This window comes from Zingiber officinale, unplaced genomic scaffold (genome assembly GCF_018446385.1).
Source record: "Zingiber officinale cultivar Zhangliang unplaced genomic scaffold, Zo_v1.1 ctg205, whole genome shotgun sequence".
In the NCBI taxonomy this organism is placed as follows: Eukaryota; Viridiplantae; Streptophyta; class Magnoliopsida; order Zingiberales; family Zingiberaceae; genus Zingiber; species Zingiber officinale.
In genome coordinates this window covers 3238-28751 of record NW_024589888.1, presented here as the reverse complement: position 1 = coordinate 28751, position 25514 = coordinate 3238, and the positions used below count along the sequence as shown (strand labels likewise).

At 34.0% G+C, this 25514-nt stretch overlaps 1 protein-coding gene and 1 pseudogene across 1 annotated transcript; one reads left to right on the top strand and one right to left on the bottom strand.

The window, feature by feature from the left end:
• Positions 1-2570: 2570 nt before the first annotated feature.
• On the bottom strand, positions 2571-24926 carry LOC122036749 (sodium/hydrogen exchanger 7-like). Its single transcript, XM_042596155.1, has 13 exons — positions 24881-24926; positions 19721-19905; positions 14331-14384; positions 14147-14254; positions 13497-13728; positions 9176-9478; positions 7992-8089; positions 7591-7722; positions 7276-7494; positions 6975-7181; positions 6372-6636; positions 3178-3479; positions 2571-3091 (listed from the first exon to the last, which is right to left on the bottom strand). The coding sequence occupies exons 1-13, from the start codon at positions 24924-24926 to the stop codon at positions 2741-2743; spliced, it is 2502 nt and encodes an 833-aa protein (XP_042452089.1). The 3' UTR covers positions 2571-2740.
• On the top strand, positions 10226-10372 carry LOC122036755 (annotated as a pseudogene).
• Positions 24927-25514: the final 588 nt, after the last annotated feature.

The window sequence follows — 25514 nt, the reverse complement described above, 5'->3', positions numbered from 1 at the left end:
CTTCAAGCCCATGGCTTCTTTTGTAAGTGGGCAACAACGACTCTAATTTAATCGTGTTTACTCAATCAACATACACAGTTCGTATATAAAAAATTACTTCAAGGATTATGGTGCAATGGTCAAGGTGTTCAGATTTCTATTTAGCAAAAGAAATAGCATTGAAAATAATATATTAGATAATGAGATGTGATTTTATTATTTAGTTATGATATTGAGTAATTTTATTTATTGGCTTTCTAATAAAGCTTATAAATTATACAAAAATTATGTGTATTTTTATAGTTCGAGAATTCCTCTAGTATGAAGGATATTCAAATATATTATATTTGTGATTCTTAACTATCATTGTCAAATGATTAGAAGGATGATTGCATCATCAACTTATATATCTTTCATGCTTTAGACATTTCTCTTTAGGTATTTGATAATTTATTCTCTTTTATATAATTTGAAGACAGATTATAAAAGATACCTAGAATAAATGAAATTATCTTTTATTATATTTTTTTATTACACGAGTCTATTTTGCTTCTAGCTATTCTTAAAGCTTTTGATTTAGGTAATTATGATATGATATAAACTAACTTTTCTTTTTAAATTTCAAGATCAAGAGATCCTTCAATTAATACCTTTTTGGCTATTGTAACATTCGAAACACATAATTTAACTTTTGAAATAGCACTAAGTATAATTTTTAGTTTAATAAGATTGATAAAAGATAGTTTTATTATCTTGCATACACCTACATAAAACTTGTGAGCACTTATTGTTATTTTTTTAAAATTTTTTATTTCTTTTAGCTTAAATACTAAACCTTAAATAAAAAAATTAAATGCTCATGGATATATGTGCAATATAACATTTCACTATATACATGACACCCCCTTGGGCGTCGCGCCTAGCATGGGTTACTGAGTACACACAGAGCCCCCAAAAGTATTTTGAACACCCCACGTGTACTCAGTCACCCACACTGGGCACCCACAAGGGGGGCCCAACATATCATATCTATATAATCAACTATAAATTATTTAATTTGATCTTAAAATGTTAGATCATGTTAGCACACAACAAAATTGACGTTCAATTTCCATACACCTACCTAAGTAGCCAAATAATTTGACGTCTATACTTCATTACTCCAAAGAATTCACGATAACTCATGACCACTTGCGAGTGACCTCACAACAATGCTGCAAAAGATTTGACCTAGACCATGGGTTGACAAGGAAGGGAAGGAAAATTCATTTTGCTTGATTTTTGAACGGATAAAAAAATGATAAAAATAATCCAAAAATATATATTTTTAATTTGTCCAACTATTATTTTGCAATGGATAAATATTTAAGTCATTTTTCTCTTGTATTATTGTGATGGGCTCTATGTTTGACATATATGTGTCCCCACGGACATAGTCGAATTAGTACTTAAGTGATATATTGTCACATGAAAATAAAAATCGAATCTCAAAGAAAACAATCCTTTGAAGAATAAAATCTCACTCACCTAAAGATGCCGCTCGAGATTTACTTCCTTTATTTTATTGTGAGACTGATAATGAGGAGTCTTTGGGGTGACCCAATCACCTTTTGACATGAGTATTTTGATTTGAGAACTTGGAGTGAACACCGTACAACGCTCACTTGTAAGGCTTTTTATTATGTTGAAAAATGGTGAACCATGGCCATGTGCATTGCATTCCAATACTCTACTATCTTTTTATTTTCTTTTCTAGCACTATCAATTTGTGATCATAAGTTCAAATTGCATAAACATCTTACAATACAGAGTAAGATTGCACAATAAACTTAATATGATCCAACACTTTCCCCAAACCTCACACTATCAAGAATTTCATGCATCAGGCTACCCCTTTAATACTGCCAATTTATATGTTTTCAGGTCCACAACTCAAGTCTCTACGCTTTGGTTTCTTAACTATAATCTTGTCCATGCAATACTCATAGGAATGCTAAATCAATCTTGTCTTGTTAAGTCTTAGTTTGGTAATTTAAGAACACAAATATAACCTACTATTAAGCTCGGATTACTTGAATATAGACAAGTAAAATGGAGACGGGGAGAATAAATAACAAGGATATTATTAACATTAACCAAAACTTCTTAATAGAGAGAATAGTTTTAAATATACATATATAATGGCAAGCTCCAAATTCAATGTCTTGTCCATGTAATTATCTACATTAAAAATATTCATTGACTATAAGAGATAAATACATTCATTGACCGTCCAAAATCTAAAGAGCCACATAATAAACATTTTAAGATGAAACAAATCACACTGTCTTAATTCAACCATTTGAAATAATAGATTAATTAAATAATTACAAGTACATAATAAGATAACAGGAAAGATAGACCCACAGTTTATCAAAGTGAAAGGAAAAAATTTGCAATTAAAGAAAAGCAAAATCATTGTCAGAACTGTTCCTTGAGGGAACAACAAACAAGTGGCAAAAAGGCGAAGCGCTCGCCCCCAGCGCCTCCGATAGTCAGCCAACCCCAGGACCATCACAAAGAAGGTAAATCACGGTGACTAAGGTGACAAGTGAGGGAACAACAAACATGATAAAGTACTTGGAAATACTTATTTCATGATCTCAAGTTTAGGGAGAGAGCAAAGTGCATTTTGCTCTTATGAAGGATATACAAGGTGTGTTTGGAGGTGTAAACAATATATAATACACACAAACATTTAGGAGCAAGTACTTGTCATACTTTACCTATTTTGAGCATTTGAAGTTTCAGATGTCTGGCAGAAGGATAGATTACTGAGGGAATCAATCCTGACAATGACTTCCTCACCTCCTGATTCATCACTGGAGTTATCTTCGCCATCCTCCGGGTTCCTCCGGTTTCTGATTGGTAATGCAGGGTCTGCACCCAATCTGCTAGCGGATCCTGTTGGAGCTAGCCTGTTTTTGAGGCTACCGCCCTCTGATTGAACAGACACAAGAGTTCTGGTATCGTTTACCAATCGCAATGGAATGCTAGGGTGTGACAGGCTGAGTGAATGATTCACTGATGAACCCAACAGGTCATTTCTGCAATGGCTTCTTGGGATATTGGCCTGCATTGAAGAACATTCAATTTGATTGTGAAATTGTTTATTACTTGTAAGGAGAAAAAATGGTGTTGGCTTATAGATTCACAGACCAAGCTCCCGTAAATGCTTAGTTCCATTGCTCGGGCTGATAAACTAGTTGTTTGCTTGGCGGATTCTTTAGGATTCTGATGATCTCCTCTCCCCTTGAACAAATTCTCTGGCCAGCTGAGCAAACCGACATGCTCCTTACTTAGAGTTCTATGGGGTTCACCAGATTGAGAAATCCATGAAGCAGTTCTCTTTGAAAGAGAAACCTCAGTCTCTGACATAGCAAGGTCAAAAAAGATCATCCTAGCCCTTGTTTCTACCTGATAGCCAGAGGCAGAATGACAAAAGCTGAGATTGTTCACGCCTGCAATCAAATGAAGCAACTCAAAAGGTTAGCTCCAAAACTAAGAATGATGAAAGAAATATTTGCTTGCAGCAAGCGACAGTTATTGAAAGGGAAACATGACAAATCCTGAATGAACTTGGGAATAATAATAAAATGAAAACACAGTTCAAATAATGCTCAAAAACTGTTTCCAGTATTTTCTCATAGATTCATAGTCCAATCCCCCATTTATGCAAAAATAAACTGTTTCTAAGCTGTATCTTAGCTGTTGTATAACTCGTCTCTTTGTAATCAAACTACAGGACAATTAGACACAAGCAACTTGCAATGTATACGCAAATGCATAAATCAATTTTATGATTTCATAGACTTTCGTTTTAACAAATTATGAACTGGAAGTTCTTTTCCTACTACAGACTCATGCAGCCTGATCAACCAGCAGATGAACAAATGGATCAGTCGCACTTGTAGTGCAATAATATGAATGACTTGTTATTCACTATTCACTGGGTTTCTAGTCAATAATAAGATCATGTAGGAGAGATGACAGAGTTTTTCAAGGTGTAGCATTGGAACTGCTACGTAGACTTTTGTTTACCAAGGATTCAAATCCCTCTCTTTCCATTTATCTTAATTCACCAATGTTATTGAATTAAATCAAATAACAATTGATACCATCATCTCAACAATGGGACCTTATTTGATATAAATTCTCAATTCCTAATCACATTACTTTTATAAATATAAATATCAGAAAACAAAAAAGTACAATTTGCCCATTTATAACAGGTGAATAATAAAAATTTGGACCAAGGCCCTTAAATCTATTTGTTTTATTTCCACAAAACAGACAAAATTCTATGAAATTTTCTTTGTTATTTTTGCCAGGAATATGCCTGACCTGTGCAAAAAACTCAAAATTATAATAGAAATATCTATAGATTACTCATTGAGACAATCCTTGAATTCATCAAAATTTAATTGGCTTAAGCCCAACCAAGAAAATAAATATTAATGACGTTACGGCTACCAAGGTCCAAAATTTCGAGTTGTATCGAAGTTCCAAAATTTGATTGGAACAAAACTATTTCAGTATTATATCATACCATATCAGTGTTTCGATATATGGTGCTAGTGGAGAATTTGACAGGGAAGAAGGAGATGAAAAAAAAATAAGGAAAGATCACATCTATATTCTTAGCTCCCATATGAAATAATACAATTTTGACATTGAATTCCATTAACAAAAGTTAAGAAAAATAACAAGTATTATTTCAATTCATCTTGACATGCTTTATACGTAGCCTATCAAGAGAGGTTTGGATGTTAGTATGACACAATACTATTTGGCAAATGGCAAGTAGTTTTGAATTTTGATCATTTATTAAAAGAGTAGCCCGGTGCATGAGGATCCCACAAATGCGAGGAAGAATCTATTGCATGCAGCCTTACCCTGCTTTGAAGAGGTTATTAACGAGACTTGAACCCGTGACCTCTAGGTCACATGATAATTTATTAGAACAATAATTTTAAATGTGTCGTTCGGTACGATAAGAGATTATTGATATAGATAAAAAATAACTTATCCAATTGATTTAAGCTACTTGTATTTACATTGACTAGTTACACCAAGAATTGAGATCACACATTCTAATAAAATGTGGTTTTAACTAGGCAAGGCACAAGGTACAAGGTACAGACACACATTCTTAGCATTGTAATGTTCAACAACAGATAAGAGCATTTTTTTTTTTTTAAAAAAAATTACTCTCTCCAAGCCCATGGTCTCACAAATAATCCAAAAATGGTGTCAGCTATCGAATTTTATCATATTTAAATATTCACATTTAAAATTATTTTTTAACTTTTAAGACGACAAAATAAGTTGATTGGACCAATATTTTAGATTTTGAAAGGTTGAGTTGAAGTCCAACTGAATTTGGATCCATTGTGTAGACAAGGTGAGAGGATCACATAGGTTCGGATTGAGATCTGGACTCATTTTAACAAGCTTAGGTTAAAACCAAATTCATATTTGGGAAAGTCAAGTTCAAGTGCATTAAATTGAGTTACCTTAGTTTTTAATAGGGAATTATATAAACTCCTCCCTCTTTCTCTCTCCATGTATTCCCCCTCTTCCTCTTGATTCATCTATTCTTCTCACAACACCACTCACTGTCTCATGCCCTTTTCTACTTGCCACCCTACCCTGCCCATAGCCACTATCGGCCTCTCCTCCTTCAGAAGCTCTCTCTCTTAATCTTTCTCTCCCTCTTGTCTCTGCTTGCACAAGCAGCCGCCTTTGCCACTCAGAGTCAGGACAACTGCCACTGCATGAGCCATGAGAGTTGTTGTCGTGAGTCATGACTCTCTCTCCTTTTCCCTCTCTTTTTTGCTCGCACAACACTTTCCTCTCCCTCCTGTCTCTCCTTGCACAGACAGTTGCCTTTTCCACTCTTCTCTACTCGCCCAACACTAAGGGGGTTAAGGGGCTCCATGTTCATTGGTTCCACATGGACAAATGCAATAGTCCATTATAAATTAAATACAACAACAACCAAGCCTTTTCCCACTAGGTGGGGTCGGCTTCCATTATAAATTAAATATTAATATAAATTGATGTTTTTCCTAATAACTAGAGCTTTTGGATTAAGTGGTTTAGGGAGCATATTGAAGGTTCTACATCCCATATAGACAACTGGAGGTCTAAGATTCAAATCCTACTTAGTATTAAAAACATGATATTGAAGGCTCTGCATCCCATTGTCTTGAAGGCTCTACATCCTATATAGACAACTGCAGTGGTCTATTGTAAATATAAATGTAAATTGGTTCCTTTCCTATTGGCTTGAGCTTTTGGGATAAATAGTTTGCCAATAAACTTTAACACACATAAAAGGAATGTAATACCTGATGACTCTAAACCAATAGAGCTTTGTTCCACGTTTAAGGGAAGTAATGCAGCTGGGGATGTTATCAACTGTTCAGTTGAATCTTGAGTCTTTAGAAACCCATCTAATAAAAAACCAACAGACCTTGGTCTGATTTCTACTACTTCTCCTCTTATGTATACGTTCATCCTTGATCTTTCAGCAATAAGACTCCTCAATTCTTGCATTGTCATTTTCTCAAATATTTGTGGAAGTATGGTTTTAGCAACAACTATAACACTTTCCTGCAAAGTAAACATCAAATTGTAAAAATATAGAAAGGGATGCATGAACTCGAGTAACTTGAAAGTTCAAACATAAGGAACTAAAATGCTTAACAATAAACACGTTTTTCATTCAATTATTATCAGTAGATCATGATTGCAAAGTGTAGTTCAACTGGCAACTACATCAATCACATTCTCATTAAATATTTATACTACCTAATATTACATGACTAGAAATTACTCTGAAGAGGAAATTTTAATTCTAGCGACATACCTGGTTGTCAACGAAGCTAAACTGTAGTAGTACTGTAGTAACAAATAAAGAGAAACATGAGATATAGTGTATAATAGTATACCTGCCAAAGAAAATCTTCAATAGCTGGATCTGATCTTAGTAGTGAGAGTATCTTTTCAGAGTCAATGAAAAAACAATGGACAACAGAGTCAGTAACCATGTCACAAATATATGGCTTTCCAATTAGCACTTCGTATAATCCCAAAGTAGTTCCATGTGAGAAGGTTGGATGCAATGCATGCTCGTTTGTCAACTTCTTACTGGTCCACTGAGGAGATAAACATTATTAAATACCAAGATACAGTTGAAGTGAAAAGAAGAGCTTAACTAAAGCATAGCACATGGAGGACTTTGGATCTAACCTTAACTACTCCAATTGATATGAGCCATATTCCAGTGGGCTTCAAACCCTCTTTATACAAGTTTACACCATGTAGTTTTATTGTTTCCTTGGTTGAATTTTCAAGAGGCTCACGGATATTAGAGGGTAATGCGCCAAGCAAAGGATGGGAACTTAACAGCTCACCGATTTTCGGCATTTCAACCATAGGTGGATTTCTTAGGAGCTTTTTGAGGTCAGTCTGCAAAGTCAGTAGAATTAGCATTGCATATGTGAAGAACCAAGGAATTTTGAAGGATGGAAATTTCGCCAATGTGAGACGGGGATTTTCAGCTACCTGCAGAGCATCATATAGATGAAAAGTCTCCTTGTCTTCCAGTAGTCCAACTTCCTCAAGATTTTGCACATATTCACTCAGATGTTTCAGTATAGAATATGTTACTTGTCTTGTCTTGACAACACGGAGGACCTAGAAGCAAGACAAATTTGTTTGAGAAGAGCATGAAGTGCATAGTCATCAGAGACAATTAAAAGTTTTCATTCCATTTTTCTGAAAAATGTTACAGCAATTCAGACTTTATTCAACTAATAGGAGAACAAACAAAACATGTGTGGCATTATTAACTATCTCAACTTGTCCCTGAAACAAAGGATAAACGTGCTAATTGTTATAATGTCAGCCTAAACATCTCCAACAGAAGTATGATTCTTCAAGGAATGCACTTAGAAGTTACATACCTGGGGAAATGCTAAGCGAACATCTTCCAAAAATTTTCTAGCTTCCTCACCTTCTTCATTGCTTTCATTGATGACAGCAGTAGCAATTACACTCTCACCTGGTGAGGGAAGAACTTTCAGTAAAAGTGTCACAAGTAGTCAGGCAAACCATCTATAACTAGAGTTATAAAATAAAGTCAAGATTCTAAAAAACTGATGTCTGTGCCGTTAAGAATCTCTTCTATGCTAGTGTTGCTGTTTGTACCAATGAGTATTGCATTAGTGCCAACACTCGACATACTTTAGCATGCATTGACACACACCAGAGCTTATCAAGCTAATATTTGTAATTTTTGGTATTTGCTGCTCTAAAATTATAATTCAATTAAATTAATTATGTTTGTTATTTTTTGTAGCTAGTTGTTTTAAAATTTTAATTCAATTGATAATCTAATTGCTAATAATTATTTAAAAAGTAAAGTTTAGTGGAAGAAGATTTAAGTAGTAAAATTCACCTCAATTCAACTTAACTTGCATTGAAGTAAAAAAATTAATAATTCATTTTTAATATACCTACTTAATTGATATTATTTTATTTTCAAAAGTAGAAAATCTAAGTACAAATCATTACAACAACAACAACAACCAAGCCTTATCTCACTAGGTGGGGTCGATCTAAGTGCCGATCATTAAATGAGCAAAATCCATTTGAATTCATCTTAGCACCTTTTAACATGTGCAGAAATATGTCGAGTATAGATATACTATGGTATAATAATTTTAGTATTGAATTCACTATCAAATTCATTAAAGGAAATACCTGAAACATAAAGATGGATATTAAAAGAGGAAAACTCATCTAATTTTCCTCAAGTTTATTGAATGAAATAAACTAAGTAGAAAAAAGTAAAAACTCATTTAAAGTTATCTCGGCACATTTTCAGCATGTTGGGTGTCAACCACAATACAGTGTCCAAAACTGTACCATTCTATGCAACGATAGAAACCCATGCACAAAATTATATTGCAAACCTTGACTGCTAGTATTCTACAATTTTTCATCTCTGATAAATTGTGTAGCAGACTCATAGATATCATTTTTAATATTCATGAACTAGTTTATGAAGCAAGTTCTGAACTGATTATTCATAGCACAAAGATAAGCCAAAAACAATGATATGCACATAAAGTGGCGAGTAATGTACCAAGAAAATCATGAAGTTGCCTCCTGGCCATTCTATGGGCACGAAGAAAAGCTGCACATATATAGCATGCAGACTCCAACCGTTCCACGGTGAAATATGTGACCAGCCTCCGTGGAAATCTTCTCATATGAAGGAATCTATAATACTTTGGGAAATGAACACTGGATTTTAAACCCTTCCAATCAGATAGAGGAGCACTTGCTACCAAATCCATAGCTTCATCGACAGACTGCATCAAGAGGTTTGCTGTAAACTGTGTTATTCTTCCCTCATCAAGCATTCCCCAATAAGCAGCCTGAACACCTGAAACATACCATACATTTAGGTCCTTACATAGTGACAAGCTTGAAAATCAACAAGGAGTGGTATTTTTCACATTTACAATTGAGATATAGAATTGAGTTCTCAAAAAATGTAGAAAATGAAAGAACTAAGCAAACAACAACAACAACAACCAAACCTCTATTTAAAGTGGAGTCAGCTATATAGATCCTCCTATGACTTTGAGCTCAATCCTCTACTAAATCTTATTTTATCATTACCAACCAAGTCTTCTTTGGTTACTTTCTTCCTTGATTAATTTGTGTATTTGTCATGCTTTCACATAGTCTAACTGGAGTATTTATTGGCCACCTAATTACATGTTCATCTTACTATTTTATTAAAAATTTGCCCCCTTTACTAACTAATTTTGGTGAAGCCCAAAATGAAAGTACGTTAATGTCCTTTTTTCTTTTCACGCTAAAAATAATTTCAAGGTTTATTAGTAATTTCTACAAACGCATCAATCAGGGATCTAAAGTTTAAGATTCAGCTGTGGTGTGGAATTTTTTCATTAATCAATCATTGATCTAGAGTTTGAGACTCAGCTGCGGCGTATTATTGGAAATTTTTCTCATTATTAATCAGGGATCTAAAGATCGAGACTCAGCTTAGTGTATTATTAATTAATTAAAAATCTAGAGTTTTCTTTAGTCTCACATCTTAGAATTGACACACTGTGAGCAGGAAAGCTTCTATAAATACCTTGGGCCGGCGATGTTAGAAAACATACTTTTCTAGGATTTTTGGCTAAAATCAAGTATGATAGTAAATTAATTTTTTTTATTAAGGGGAAGTCCGTTATAGTAGTTTGGTGCTGGGATTCTCGAGCATCACCCTAGCATTACACTATTGCATGGGTCTGACGCACTCTTACCCAATTTATATCTGATATATAAAAAATTAAATTAATTTTTTATAAAGGAGAGTCCGTTACCCGCATGCGTTCATGTATTATATTATACATGTAACCAGGGGTAGAACCACGTATAGCTTTGGTATAAAATTATAAAAATATTAGAGTCTTGTCCCACTAAAAAAAATAAAAGTAGGGCCAATACTAAAAAATTAAAACTATTTTCTATAGGTTAATTCTTCTTTCCTTAGATCTCTCCTTGCATTGCCCCACCTGATATAAGAGGCCTAGCTCACGCAACGTGTGTGCACGATTGCTAGTACCATCTTAAAGATGTCACTCGGAGTTTTTCCTCAACAATACAACCCTGACTTTCTTTCTAATATTTTCATTTCTTATCATATCCATCCTCTTATGTCCATATATCCATCTTAACATTCTCATCTCTGCAATTTTCATCTTATACTCATGTGCTCGATTCGTAGCCCAATATTCAACTTTATATAGTATAGCAGGTCTAATCGTTGTTTTATAAAACTTACATTTAAGCTTTAGAAGTACTTTACAATTACACAGAACACTTGAAGTCCTCCATTTTAGTCATCCTAATTATAGCCTATGTAAAACATCTATATCAACATTCAATCCTTTTGCAAAAACAATCCAAGATATTTAAAGCTCTCAATTTAACACATCATCTCCCATCTTAACAATCACCTAATTACGTTTAATACTACTAAACTTATATTCCATATGTTCTATTTTTACTCTACTAACCTTAAAAAATTTAACTTTCAATGTTTCCCACCAAGATTCGAGCTTGGCATTTATTCTTTCACGTATATTATCAACCAAAACAATGTTATCTGTAAACAACATGCAATATGGTAATATGTCTTAGATGTGTCGAGTGAGCTCATCCATGATTAGTGTAAAAAGATATAGAGTTAAAATTTATCCTTAATGTAACCCGATCTCTATAGGAAAGACTTCGATTAATTCGCTTAGAGTATTCATTCTTCTCATTATATCCTTATATATATCATTAATTATTCCAATATACACTATACTAACACTTTTCTTTTATAGAATTCCTCATATAATTTTCCTTAGATTTTGTTATAAATTTTTTCTAGGTTAATGAATATCATGTGTAAGTCTTGCTTCCTTTTATGATACTTTCCAACTAGTTGTATGAGAAGATATATCATTAACCTTTCAGGCATGAATCCAAATTGATTTTAAGTCACCTCGATCTCCTTAATTTTTTTTTATCACTTTTTCCTAAAGTTACATAATATAACTTATTAGCTTAATGCCCCTATAATTCATACAATTGTCTCCTTTGTTTACCATTTTTTCGTTTTGCATTCTATTTAATGTTTGCTCTACTTTTGAAATTTAAATTTTTCGATAAATATTTAAAATTCTATACTCCTCTAACCTATTTAAATTTCTTAAGCTAAGTTTCTCACTTAAACCTTTATTAAGAGTTGATGAAAATATCTCTTTCATCACTCCATTATTTCCTCATCCTTCATTAGTACTCTATTGGAAACATTTTTAATGCATCTTATTTGGGTAAGATTCCATGTTTTCCTCTCTTTCACTTTAACTATTCTATAAAAGTCTCCTTCCCCTTATTTTGTATCGAGCATTCGGAAGCTTCATTCTTCGTTTCACTCACTACTTTCTTGGCCTCTTTTTTTTACTATTATATGCTTTTTTTTCTTAAAAGTGTACAATAACTTATAGGTTGTTTGTTGTTGTCACTTTTTCCTTCCTCATTCCACCATCAAGATACTTTATACATTGATATCAGTCCTCTTGACTCACCAAGTACGCTTTTGACCATCATTTTCAAATTTGATGTCATCTTATTCTATGTTGTATTAGAGTTGTCAAGTATTTCTCCTAATATTTGTGCTCCTACCCTTTCCATAGAGATACTTTGTTTTCCATCCTTTAACTTACACACTTGATCCTAGAAGTCATGCACGTTTTCTTTCTATTGATACCATGCTTGACACACGTATCCAACACCATCAACCTATATTGGGTGTTTAAACTTTCGCTAAGGATTACTTTTGCAATTTGACTATTTTTTATCCCTTTTTCCACGTTAGAAAATCAATTTACGATTTATTTTTCCTACTTTTGAACAAGGGGAATAAATTATAACTCCATGGAAATTTACATAGAATAGAATAATTATTCCTAAGAATCAAACTCTATCTCCCGGTCTATCCTCCTTATCAAACTATATCCATCTTAATCCACCCTCAACACAAATCACAATATCATTTAGGTTATAAGTTGGACAAATTTCACATTTGGATTTTGGTATCCTCACACACCATAAGTAGTCCATATGCAAGTGTCTAGACAAAAAGCACTTGGAGCCATTTTCTCAGTGAATCTTAAATAAGATTCAACCTAGGCAAGAAAAAAAAAAGCCAAAATACTTTTAGTAAACGCTAATCATGCTCCAAGATTAAGCTTCATTAGTTGTCATAAAATTATTTTGATAATGACAAACAAATTGCTGTTTGTTTTCGCTCATCCAATCTGATTCAACTTACTGTTTGTTTTAGCTCATCCAATCTGATTCAACTTACTGATTGCTAGGGCATTATATGGCCTTTGTCAGATGTATCCAAGTATTGTCAACAAATTTACTTCATTGAGAATGCAACTTCCAACTTGTAATGAGTGATGTATGTTTAATCTCAAAACCACTTATAGATGATATTCATAAACAAAAAGTGCAACACCTTCTAAGCAACACCTTCTAAGTTTCTCTTCAATGTACATAAAACTTTTAATTTTTTTTTTTTTTTTAATTTTGTTGCATGTTGTTAGAACAGGAAGAATGTTCACCCTGTGTTTTACTTATTTATTTATTTATTTTTGAAAATGGTGTTCTGCCTGAATTACCTCATCAAAATGGATGTGTGCCAATAAAATGTTGCGCCTGACATTTCATTAAGCTTCTAGCATAACATGTTGATGTTATGTTGTCTAACACTTAATGGCCAACACATACATGTGCAAGGTGCTGACCATGCATGCTAAAGAAGAAAAATGACCAACTTGATAGTCCTAGTATATACTAATTATACACATATTTTACAAGCAGCTTACCATTCAGAAAACGCACACGAATGTCCCTCAGGTTCATTGTCTGCAAGTAAGACTCACCCTCCCCAACATTATGGGGGTGTATTTGACCTTCATCCAAGTTATTTAAGCATGTGATATGCCTAATGATAGTGGGCCAATCAGCAGGCCCAAGTTCTTCATCATCTCTAAAATCACCAAAAGATTCTAAGGCCTTGTTCCGCATTTCATATCTTGCATAGTTTAGTACGCGAATCTGCAAGGTGACATAACAAAATGAACTTAGACAGAGATTGTAAAGGAACCAGCAATAATGTGAAAACTGTAAACTTTCTTTAGCTAAATTGTGTTGCATAAAAGACATTCATCCTGTTCAATCTATACCAAAATAAAAAAGCCTAGAAATTAAGGAAATGATGAAGGAACCGGGAAGGCTATAGTTAAAACTCCTAACAAATATTTAGTTACATTCTCTTGTGAAAGGGTTTATTTTGATTCGTCTTATCAAAGACAATAAAAATTGGCCAAGCCAAAAAGAAAAAAACCCAACCGGTCTAATGCGTGTGAGTTATAAATTTTAACAATATATCAAAAAATTGCTAGATTCACTTGACCGTCCAAAGTAATAACTCGCATAGAAAATGATTATGATTGATACTAATATAAGTACTAACCTTTTCTGTCGAGAGCTTATCCATGCCTAGATAATGAAGCAAGAATTGTACAGTTGATCCATTCACAATTAATGTCAACAAAACAACCCCGCCAGTAAAGAATAGAAACTGCATCAAACAAACAATATCATATTTCAGGTAATTTTGTTGGCACATTTAAATATAGCAACTCTAAAAAACATACCAGGATCCCTATCTCTTGTGTGAGAATTGTTTGATTCAAGTTGTCACTGTCACGCTGAAGAATAGCAAAAGAAAAGTGTTACATTAGCATCCAAAGAGATGATAATCCTTTTCAAGTAGCAAATAAATAATTATCCATTCAAGGCAACTCACAGAATGACTTATGCATAGGACTGAAAAGCGCATTAATCCCAAAAGTCAAAATGTGGCCTATGACCAGCAAGTTATAGCAGGCTGGCATGGGTGTTTTTAGAGTCTTGAGGTATAGACATATGGAATGTAAACATACTGATAATGACCTAGTTAAAACCAAGATCAAAGTCTTTATTTTTTCCCCCCTTTAGTGTGCAATTTTTTATTCATCTATTTTCTCTATCATTAATTTAGAACCCTCCATTCTTCATTAAACCGTCTCTATCCGACTTAACACGTGGTGCCCATTCCTAATCAGTAACAATGTCACAGTGTTTGAGTTACTGGATAACTACATGCATCAGAAAAAAGCTTGATATTTTAGGATGGGAACCATTTTACAGAGGTCTAACATAATGTTTAGGCCAACTAAAGTGTCGGTTTGTCATGGGGCTGAGCCACACCATCCAAAGCAATGCTTTACTCAAGGTAATTGGTAGGGCTAGAAGGCTACTATCTCTGTAAGTATGACTTACAATGCACCTTGGATTACATCAATGTTTTATGATCAGACCAAATCATCCAATACAACCAATTTAAGAATTGAGTTGGACCAGTTCAAGATAATAATCATAGTATGAGATGGCAACACGGTTGAAATATATTGTTCTAGTAATTAACTAAAATCCGATACTAGCCAATGCAAATAATCTCTTTTATGTCACCTGTGTTGATTAGGTGAATAAATATTGTGTCGTGCTAACACGATACATCACTTAACATGCCATAACATGCACAATAGTTATTATTTTATAAGTAAGAAAAGTACAATTACAAATAATACTTCTCAACATGCATTGGAGTAAAAATGAATAATTTTTTAAAATTCAATTAACAATAATCTTATCAAAGTAAAGAAGTTAAGTGAAAGTGGACTAAATAAGTAAAACTCATCTAAATTCATCGTGTCATGCTATAATATGTCAAAATATTTCAATGTATGACAAAGCGTATTGCATGTCAACACAACATGGTGTTATAATGATAGCATTCCAGTTATAGTTCAAAACACCAATAAAATACTTTTACACTTGGTTGTGCTCCCGTGTTTAATTGTCTTTTCTCTTTTTTTTTCATCATCCTCCTTGCTTCACATCCAATTCTGTACTAGCATCATGCATTGACACTTGAACACAATATCAAAATTGTCATTACAGTCAAAAGCTGAAACTTCAATATGGCTCGAGATTTCAAACCCTGTTCATCATCATCATCAAACTATTTAAAGTCTACTACATGCATTTTATTCCTTAATTAATCTAAATGTAAAGGCTATATCGCTAGTAATAACTAAACTATATTTTATTACACCTAGTAAAATTTTCTTTAGTCTCTCTACTTTTTGCATGGGTTCTACTCTAAACAATTTGACTCTTCTAATTAAAAAAATGTATCAATCGCCTTAGAACAATCTAAATCATCTTACCTTATATTTTTAGCATTTTTATATATTAAAACTATACCTAATTCATCTCAAATATTAGCATCTTTTAGTATATCCTTTTAGAAACCTCACACAACAATCTTAACATTTTAATTTTTATTGCATTATCTATTTTATGTGTTGTTTCTTATCGACCCAACAGTCTTATTCTTAAAGTATAACAAATCATACCGCAACCATACAAAAAAAATTATTTTAGCCTAAGGTGGTGATGCAATGATGCTCCAAAGTGGAAGGATTTGACCAATTGGTTTTTATGTGTTTGGCAAAGAGTTTAAGTTAGATTTCACTTATGTTTAGGGTTTAAATTATGTTTGAATTATGTTTCAAATGTGTGCATAAAGTGTGTATGGACTTGATAGAAGTGCTTACCAAACTTATGAAGACACAAAAAGTAAAACTTAAGAAGCAAGATGAAAATTGGAGAAAGAAGATAAGACCATAAGAGATAATGAACAATGTTGTAAATGGTAGCAGGCGGTAGCGGGGCGGTCAGTGACCGCCTACCACCTCGGTCACCTAGGCGGTGCCTAGGTAGTGCTTAGCCGGTTAAATTAATAGGATAATTTTATTAGGTTTTAATTAAGTCTATTTAAATTATCTCAAGCATAGTTAGAAGTTGATTAAAATTATTAACATAAAGTAAGTTAATTAAATCCTGACTTACAACTTACTCTATTTAGTGTTTGACACATCGTCGGGACCGCACGATGAGTTTGGATGCGTCATTGGCCTGAGCAACATGTTGAGACCTAGCGTTGGGCCCGAGCGACGCTTCTCGACCCATCGCCAAGCTCGGGCGACACGTTCGGGCTTGTATGACGCGTTCAAACGCGTCACAGGCCAGACATTGTTTCCAGGCTCGCGCGACCATCTGAACTCATCGTCGGGCCCAAGCCATGCATCCGAATGTATCGCGGTGGCGAAATGGCAACAGTGGCGACTCTATGTGTGGCAATGGTGGAAGAAAGTGAGTTGCCGCCTAAAGCACTGCCTCGGCAAAGGCGGTGCGGTTGATGCCCGCCTCCCGCCTAGGAGGCCGCCTCGACCGTCATTTAGAACACTGATGAGGAAAGATAAACAAGGATTACAGGATGAAAGGTAAAAAAAATTACTCAAAGATCTTGAATTTATAGGCATGCAAGGGTTTATTATGGAAATAAGACAGAGGATTAATAGGCTAATTCCTCAAAGTGGGCTATTTAGTAGAAGCACAAGGGTAATATTTTGAATCGTGTAAAATATAATAATAGGGAGAGTAATTGATGGTTGTATAATTGTCATAAGATTATTTACTAGCATGAATACACATGGAAACGAGGAGAAATAAAAGAGCGATGGAAGAGGTATTTTCAACTTTTTAATGAAGGTTTAGGTGATCAACTTAACTTAGGTAATTTAAGTAAGTCAAATGAGTATAGAAATTTAAATTTTTATTGTGGAGTTCAAACTTTAGAAGTAGAACAAGTTTAAATGGGATGTACAATGGAAAAACCGTTAGACCAGATGATATTCCGATAGAGGTATAGAAATGTCTAGGGAAACAAGGTATTGAATGACTTACAAAATTATTTAACATGATATTGAAAATGAAAAAAATGTCTGATCAATGGAAGATAAGTATTCTAGTTCCCTTATATAAGAAGTATCAAACTAATGAGTCATGCCATGAAACTTCGAAAAAAAAATAATAGAAAAAAGATTAAGGAAGGTGACCATGGTGATCGAAAATCAATTTGGATTCATGCCTAGAAGGTCGACAATAGAAGCTATACATCTTCTTAGACAATTAATTAAAAAAATATCGGGAGCAAAAACGAGATCTACACATTGTATTCATTGACTTAGAAAAAGCTTATGATACAGTCCCAAGAGATATTATATAGAGAATTCTAGAAAAGAGAGATGTTAACGTAACATACATTGAACTAATTAAGGATATGTACGAGAATGTAATGACTAGAGTAAAGTAAAGACTTCAGGCGGAGTAACTGAACCATTTCTAATAAAGATAAGGTTATATCAAGGACCAGCTTTAAGTCCCTATTTTTTTACACTAATTATAGACGAACTCACTGCACATATTCAAGACACAGTATCGTGGTTTATGTTATTTGCAGATGATATTATTTTGATGGATGAAACACGTGAAGGAATAAATGCTAAACTAGAAACTTTGTGGGAAACACTAGAAAGGAAAGATTTTAGACTTAGTAGACTAAAGACGACTTAGTAGACTAAAGACAGAATATATAGAATTTAAGTTTAGCAATATTAAATATAATGAGACAATTATTAAGATAAGAGACGACGAGTTGCCTGGAACTGAGAGGAGAGATTGAAAGAGATGTCTTATATAGAATACAAGCAAGATGATTGAAATGGAGGAGAGCGTCGGATGTTTTATATGACCGTAAAGTACCTCTAAAACTTAAAGGAAAATTTTACGAAGCCGCAATTAGACCTGCTATGTTATATGGAGCTGAATGTTGGGCTATGACTTGAGCACATGAGCAGAAGATGAGAGTTGCAGAGATGAGGATGTTAAGGTAGATGCATGGACATACGAGAATGGATAGAATAAGAAATGAGAGCATTAGAGAAAAAGTCGAAGTTGCATCTATTGAGGAAAAACTCCGAGAGACACGTTTAAGATGGTACAGACATGTACTTAAACGACCAATAAATGCTCCGGTTAGGTGATGTGAAACTATGACAAACACATATATTAAACGAGGAAGACAAAAAAAAAACTTGGTTAGCCACGATAAATTAAGATAAACTTTATTTAAATATAGATGATGGTATAGTTGGAGATAGAGCTCAATGACATAAAAAGATCCATATAACCGACCCCACCTAGTGGGATAAGGCTTGGTTGTTGTTGTTGTTGTTGAGGAATACACATGGAAAATTAAGCACACACATAAGGGAAGAGGAGCTCAACCTAAGGAAGAAAGCAAGGGCAACTACAAGTTAGCACATAAAGCGGTAATCAATGGACAAGAGGGAGAGTTCATTAGATGATAGGATTGTTATAGAAGCATCACATGTTGAGCCACGTGACACCTCTAGTAATGACTTGGAGGCTTGAAGTTGAACGTGAGGCCTATAAAGAGGACTTGATGCTATAGTGAAAAGGGTACCAATACTGATATTTATGGAGACTAGAGCTTTTGGTCTTTGACTCTGGCTCAATCATTCCTTAGAATTTTGCTTCCTCACAATCAATTTGTCTCTGGATCCACATTAGAACCCTGGGTGATTGCATGGGGCACAGTAGTGCTTCAAACAAACGGTGGGCTACTTGATCAAGGTATATTTCAGTCTAATTGTGGTCCCTTTGGTCAAACTAAGGTGACTTGGAAAAACTACAGACACTTCAGATGAGCTGAACCAGTGAGGAACTCTCAATCAGGCCTGTCCTCAAGCTAAATTGGGCAGGTCATTCTAGTTCATTGTCGTTTGGCCATATTACCTGATACTTGAATCATGACTTTATCAATTGTCAGAAAAAAAATGCAGTCACAGATACCATTCAAAGGCCCAAGACCATTCTGTTGTCAAATTGATAAATAAGATTGAAAAGAATGGCAAAGTAACTAGTACAATTTCAGTCATAGCAAAGTTATGAAAAGTGCTTAAAGTGACTTCTAATATGAGTAGTAGTTTCAGAAGAAAGTTCAGTAGTTATATTGCATAGAGGACTGTAAATAAAACTTGTAGATGGATAACATTTAGAGGGACCTACTTACTTTAACAGAAAGTGACAAAGCCAATGCAACAGTCCCTCTCAATCCTGACCAGATAAGAATTATGGACTCTTTCCATGTAATACCATAGCCAAAGTATTGTAAAAAGGGATACAAACTCCCCACAACAATGATTCGCGAGAGTTGAAGATAAACATAGAGCAACATTACATAGCCCCACGAACTCCCTGGTTAAAATATATTGACAACAAAACAGTAAAATTAGTGTTTCCATATCCAACTCGACAACTGCTATTACAGTCTGACGAAGATACTACCAAATATATTCCAACAATATCCTAATCCTTCACATTTCTTTAATTAGAATATTGCTGGTATTAAGGAGGATTAGGGGAACTAAGAAGAGAAGAAAAAAGACACATAAGTTATGAGCACGAACTATTCTTTTAATGCTAACTGATGTTCAGTCCTAACAGTATAAGAGATTCAGAGTACTAGCATGATTAGAATGGTAAAATCTGCATAAATATAGTGACTATTCATTCCAAAGCATCAAGCATTTATTTTAGGTGACAGCTAAGAGACAGCTTCCTGCTCCTGTGAGACAGCTAAGTTAAAAGAAACATTTTGTGAAGTTTATATAAAAAATAATCAAAATTAAATGGTAACAATAAGAGTTATGTGCAAAATGCCAGCAAATTATTCCATGTAATTCATGGATCAGCTAGAAAGATTTGAAAGGGAGTTGCATAGTAGCTGCAAATACAAGGCCTTGCATATGCAGTTGATTTTTTTAATTCATTTGAACTAGTTTAAATTGAACCAAAAATGACTTACAATCCTAAGCTACTATATTTGATGTTTTGTAACATTTAATTGTTAAATCTTCAAATGCCATGTATATGCATCTTAAATTTCATCTATTCTGCACTGTATTTTATTTTTGATTGTTATACTTCATGCTCATGTGTCTCACATTGTTTGATTAATTGTTTTTTTCTCAATGTGGAAGTATCCTTACCAATATTCTTTATTGTATAACATGCAGTCCTTTTAATCAATATAAACATTTTTTTAATACTACCCACATATGTTTCCAAAATAGTGTATATGCACTATCTCATGTGGGTGGACCACATATCACTAGTGCACACTTTTTGGAAACTTTGATTATCTAAAGGAAGGTCCCAAGCCCATGACGAACCAGTCATGGCCGATTCCAAGTCCAGATAAAGGAGGAGGGTTGCGTTAGGTTGTCAACCAACATTAAAACTATGATAAATATTCAATGAATGAATCCATTAAACTATTGTGTTAATACTATATTATTCCCCAGAAGGAACGCGTTGCAGGGTCCGACTGTAACGTCTCGACAAAAACCGCTACATCTCCAGAACTCGAGTGTAGTGTTAAATATGCAAGAGTTCGCGTTGCAGGATCCGATTGTAACGTTTCGGCAAGGACAGCTATATCTCAAAAAAAAAAAACTTGGGTGTAGTGTTAAATAGGTAAGAATTCTCACACCATAAGTTAGATAAAAACAAATATGATAGGATAACTGATAATTTAAGATTTGGAATATGGAACATAGGAACCCTCACTGGTAAATCAATGGAGGTAGTAGATACGATGATTTGGAGAAGAATTAGTATTTTTTGTATACAAGAAACAAAAATGAGAGGCAAGAAGGCTAAGATGATAGAGAACTCGGGTATTAAATTATGATACACGAGAAAAAGTAAAGTAAGAAATGAAGTGAGTATTGTTGTAAATAGTTCGTTAAAGGATGAAGTTGCAGTAGTTAGAAAAGGGGATAGAATTATAATCCTTCAGATAATAGTGGTAAAAGAAACTATGAACATAATTAGTGTATATATACCACAAGTAAAATTAGATGAAGCTATCGAATCAAAGTTTTAGGACGACTTAGATGAGATATTACAAAATATTCCGCCAAATGAAATGATTTTAATAGGAGGTGATCTAAATGGGCATGTCGGAGTGAAAAATGATGAATATGAGAGGGTAAATGGAGGTTATGGGTTTGGAACAAGAAACGAGGAAAGAAAAACTATGCTAGATTTTGCAATAACATATGACCTTATATTAGCTAATACGATTTTTTAGAAAAAGAGAAGAACATTTAGTCACGTTTAAAAATGAAAATAATAAATCATAAATTAACTTTCCTATGGTTAGGAAGAAGGATAGAAAGATTTGTAAAGATTACAAGGTTATCCTTGGAGAAAGCTTAACTGCCCAATATAGGTTAGTAGTGTTGGATATGCGCCTCAAACATAGTATCAATAGAAGGAAAATATATACGACTCCTAAAATTAAGTGGTAGAAGTTAAAGGACGGAAAGCAAAATATATTTAAGGAGAAGGTACAAGTACAAACATTATGTGAAATATATAATACTCTAATACAATATGAGATAAGATGGTATAAAAGTTGAAAATAATAACTAAGAATGCACTCGGTGAGTAAAAGGGACATGCACCATTAAGTAAAGAATCCTGGTGGTGAATGAGAAAGTACAAGAAAAAGTGAAGGAAAAAAAGAATAACCTATAAGGAATTATATATTTGTAAGAACGAGGAAAACTTAGAAAAATATACAATAGCCAAGAAATAAGCTAAGAAAGTAGTGAATGAAGTAAAAAATGAAACTTTTGAACGATTATATCAAAAATTGGATAAAAAAAGGGAAAGAGACATTTATAGAATAGCTAAAGTGAGAGAAAGGAAGACAAGAGATCTTATCTAAATAAAATGTATTAAAGATGAATGTACTAGATTACTAGTAAATGATGGAGAAATAAAAGAGCGATGGAAGAGGTATTTTCATCAACTTTTTAATGAAGGTTTAGGTGACCAACTTAACTTAGGTAATTTAAGTAGGTCAATTGATCATAAAAATTTAATTTTTTATAGTAAAATTCAAACTTCAGAAGTAGAACAAGCTTTAAATGGGATGAACAATGGAAAAGTCGTTGAACCAGATGATATTTCAATAGAGGTATGGAAGTGCCTAAGGAAACAAGGTATTGAATGACTTAATTTAACATGATATTGAAAATGAAAAAAATGTCTGATCAATAAAGGATAACTACTGTAGTTCCCTTATATAAGAACAAGGAAGACGTACAAAATTATGCAAATTATAGAGGTATTAAACTAATGAGTTATACCATGAAATTTTAGGAAAAACTAATATAAAAAGGATTAAGGAAGGAGACTTCGGTGACCAAAAATCAATTTGGATTCATGCTTGGAAGGTCGCCAAAGAAGTTATACATCTTCTTAGACAATTAATTGAAAAATATCGGGAGCAAAAATAAGATTTACACATGGTATTCATGGACTTAGAAAAAGCTTATGATAGAGTCCTAAGAGAAATTATATGGAGAATTCTAGAAAAGAGATGTGTTAGCAAAACATATATTGAACTAATTAAGGATATGTACAAAGATGTAACAACCAGAATAAAAACTTTAGACAGAATAACTAAATCATTTCTAATAAAGATAGGATTACATCAAGGATCATCCTTAAATCTCTATTTTTTTCCACTAATTATGGACAAACTCACTGCACACTTTCAAAACACAGTACCATGATGCATGTTGTTTGCAGATGATGTTGTTTTGGTAAATGAAACACATGAAGTAGTAAATGCTAAACTAGAATATTTGCGGGAAACACTTAAAGGGAAAGGTTTTAGGCTTAGTAGAATAAAGACAGAATATATAGAATTTAAGTTTATTAATATTAGACGTAATGAGACAATTGTTAAGATAGGAGGTAACGAGTTACCCTGAACCGAATGCTTTAAATATTTAGGATCATTTTTACAAAACGATAAAAGGATTGAGAGAGATGTCTTTGAGGAGAGCGGCGAGTGTTTTATGTGACCGTAAAATACCTTTAAAACTTAAAGAAAAGTTTTACAAAACCACAATTAGACCTGCTATGGTATATGGAGTTGAATGTTGGGCTATGACTCGAGCACATGAGCAGAAGATGAGAGTTGCAGAGATGAGGATGTTAAGGTGAATGTGTGGACATATGAGGATAGACAGAATAAGAAATGAGAACATTAGAAAGAAAGTCGGAATTGCATTTATTGAAAGGAAACTTCGAGAGACACGTTTAAAATGATACGGGCATGTACAGTTAGGTGATGTGAAAATATGACAAACATGCATATCAAACGAAGAAGAAGACAAAAAAAAAATTTGATTAGCAATAATAAAACAAGATAAAATTTATTTAAGTATAGATGATGATATGGTAAAGTTGTTGCTTTGTGATCAAAAGGTGAGTTCGAATCCTGGAAACAACCTCTTGCAAAAAACAGGGTAAGGCTGCGTACAATGGATCCTTCCTCGGGACCCCGCATAGCAGAAGCTTCGTGCACCGGGCTATCTTTTTTATAGATGATGATATGGTAGAAGATAAAACTCAATGGTGTAAAAGTATCCATATAGCCGACCTCACCTAGTGGGAGACTTGGTTGTTGTAGTTGATTATTTAAAATTTAAGTGATCTATTTTAAAACTATCTTTAAGTTCCCTATATATTCCATCTTTTAAATACTACACTAACAAATTGTTGGTTCCACTGATGATATTTTATTGTACTGGCCATATAGTATTAGCATTCTAATTGGACCATAGAACAAGTCAAGAAGCATAGATTTATTATGTGAACATGGTTGAAATTAAGGGAAATGATTGAAATATGCAATATCTAAGTCCAAAATTATTGTCAAATTTAGTAACACTCTTTCATTACTATTACTGACATTATAATTCAACAAGTAAGAATTTGATACAGTAAATTACTTAGCTAGCAAATGGTATATTATATATGTAATAAACATAGGTCAAGTTATAACAGTTGCTATTTTGAATCAAACAACTAAACTGAACCAGAAGGATATATACATGTTTTGGCCAGTAAAACAGACCACCAGATTGCTTTTGCTAGCAAGAAATGTTCTTGGCACAATCAATAGCACATGAGTAGAGGTAGATAAGCAAGTGCGTACAAGGTTGGTGTCTGAGGAAAAGAAAGATTGATAAACCAGTCGATCACGTTTTATAGTAGCAGTGTTCTAAATGGTGGTTGCCTAGGCAATAGGCAGGTATCAACCGCACCACCTCAGGCAAAGGCGGTGCTTTAAGGGGTAACTCACCTCCTTCCATCATCACCGCGCTGGGAACTGCCACCTCCGCTGCCATCGCGACACGTTAGGAAGAGATGCCTGGCCCAACTACGAGTCTGATGCGTCGTGTGAACCCAGACGCATCATCCGTGCTCGACAATGGTCCCAAAAGCATCGCCCAAGCACCACAATGACATGCTCGTCGCCCAACCCTGCGATGGGCCTGGACGCGTCACGCGAGACCGGCGATGGGCTCGAACGCATCGCATGAGCCCTGCGATGGGCTCGGACGTGTCGCACGAGCCCGACGACGGACCCAGACACGTCCCTTGGTCTGCGACACGTCCGAACGTGTCGGGTGAGCCTGGCGACGCATTCGAACGCATTGAGCTAGCCCAAACACGTCACCCGAGCTTGCGATGGGCTCGCCCGAGCTCGACGCATCATCAGACTCTTCGCTTGGCCAAAACAAGGTGCACGGTTTAATTAAACTTTAGGTTAATAATTTTAATCAACTCCTAGCTATGATTGGGATAATTTAAATAAACTTAATAAAAGATTATAAAATTATCCCATTAATTTAATATACATATTTTTAAAAATTATTTTATTTTTTATTTTTAAATATTTAGATTAATTTTTTTATTTTTAATTAATATATTTT

What these genes read in the sequence shown, in the direction of transcription:
- LOC122036749 (XM_042596155.1), bottom strand. Translation starts at nt 24,926, where the DNA reads ATGGCAGCGGAGGTGGCAGTTCCCAGCGCGGTGATGATGGAAGGAG. An exon ending in ATCTATATGATGCTCTGCAG is followed by an intron (nt 7,495 to 7,590) that starts GTAGCTGAAAAT and finishes CTGACTTTGCAG; the next exon opens with ACTGACCTCAAAAAGCTCCT. An exon ending in TTGAAGATTTTCTTTGGCAG is followed by an intron (nt 6,637 to 6,974) that starts GTATACTATTAT and finishes TTTACTTTGCAG; the next exon opens with GAAAGTGTTATAGTTGTTGC.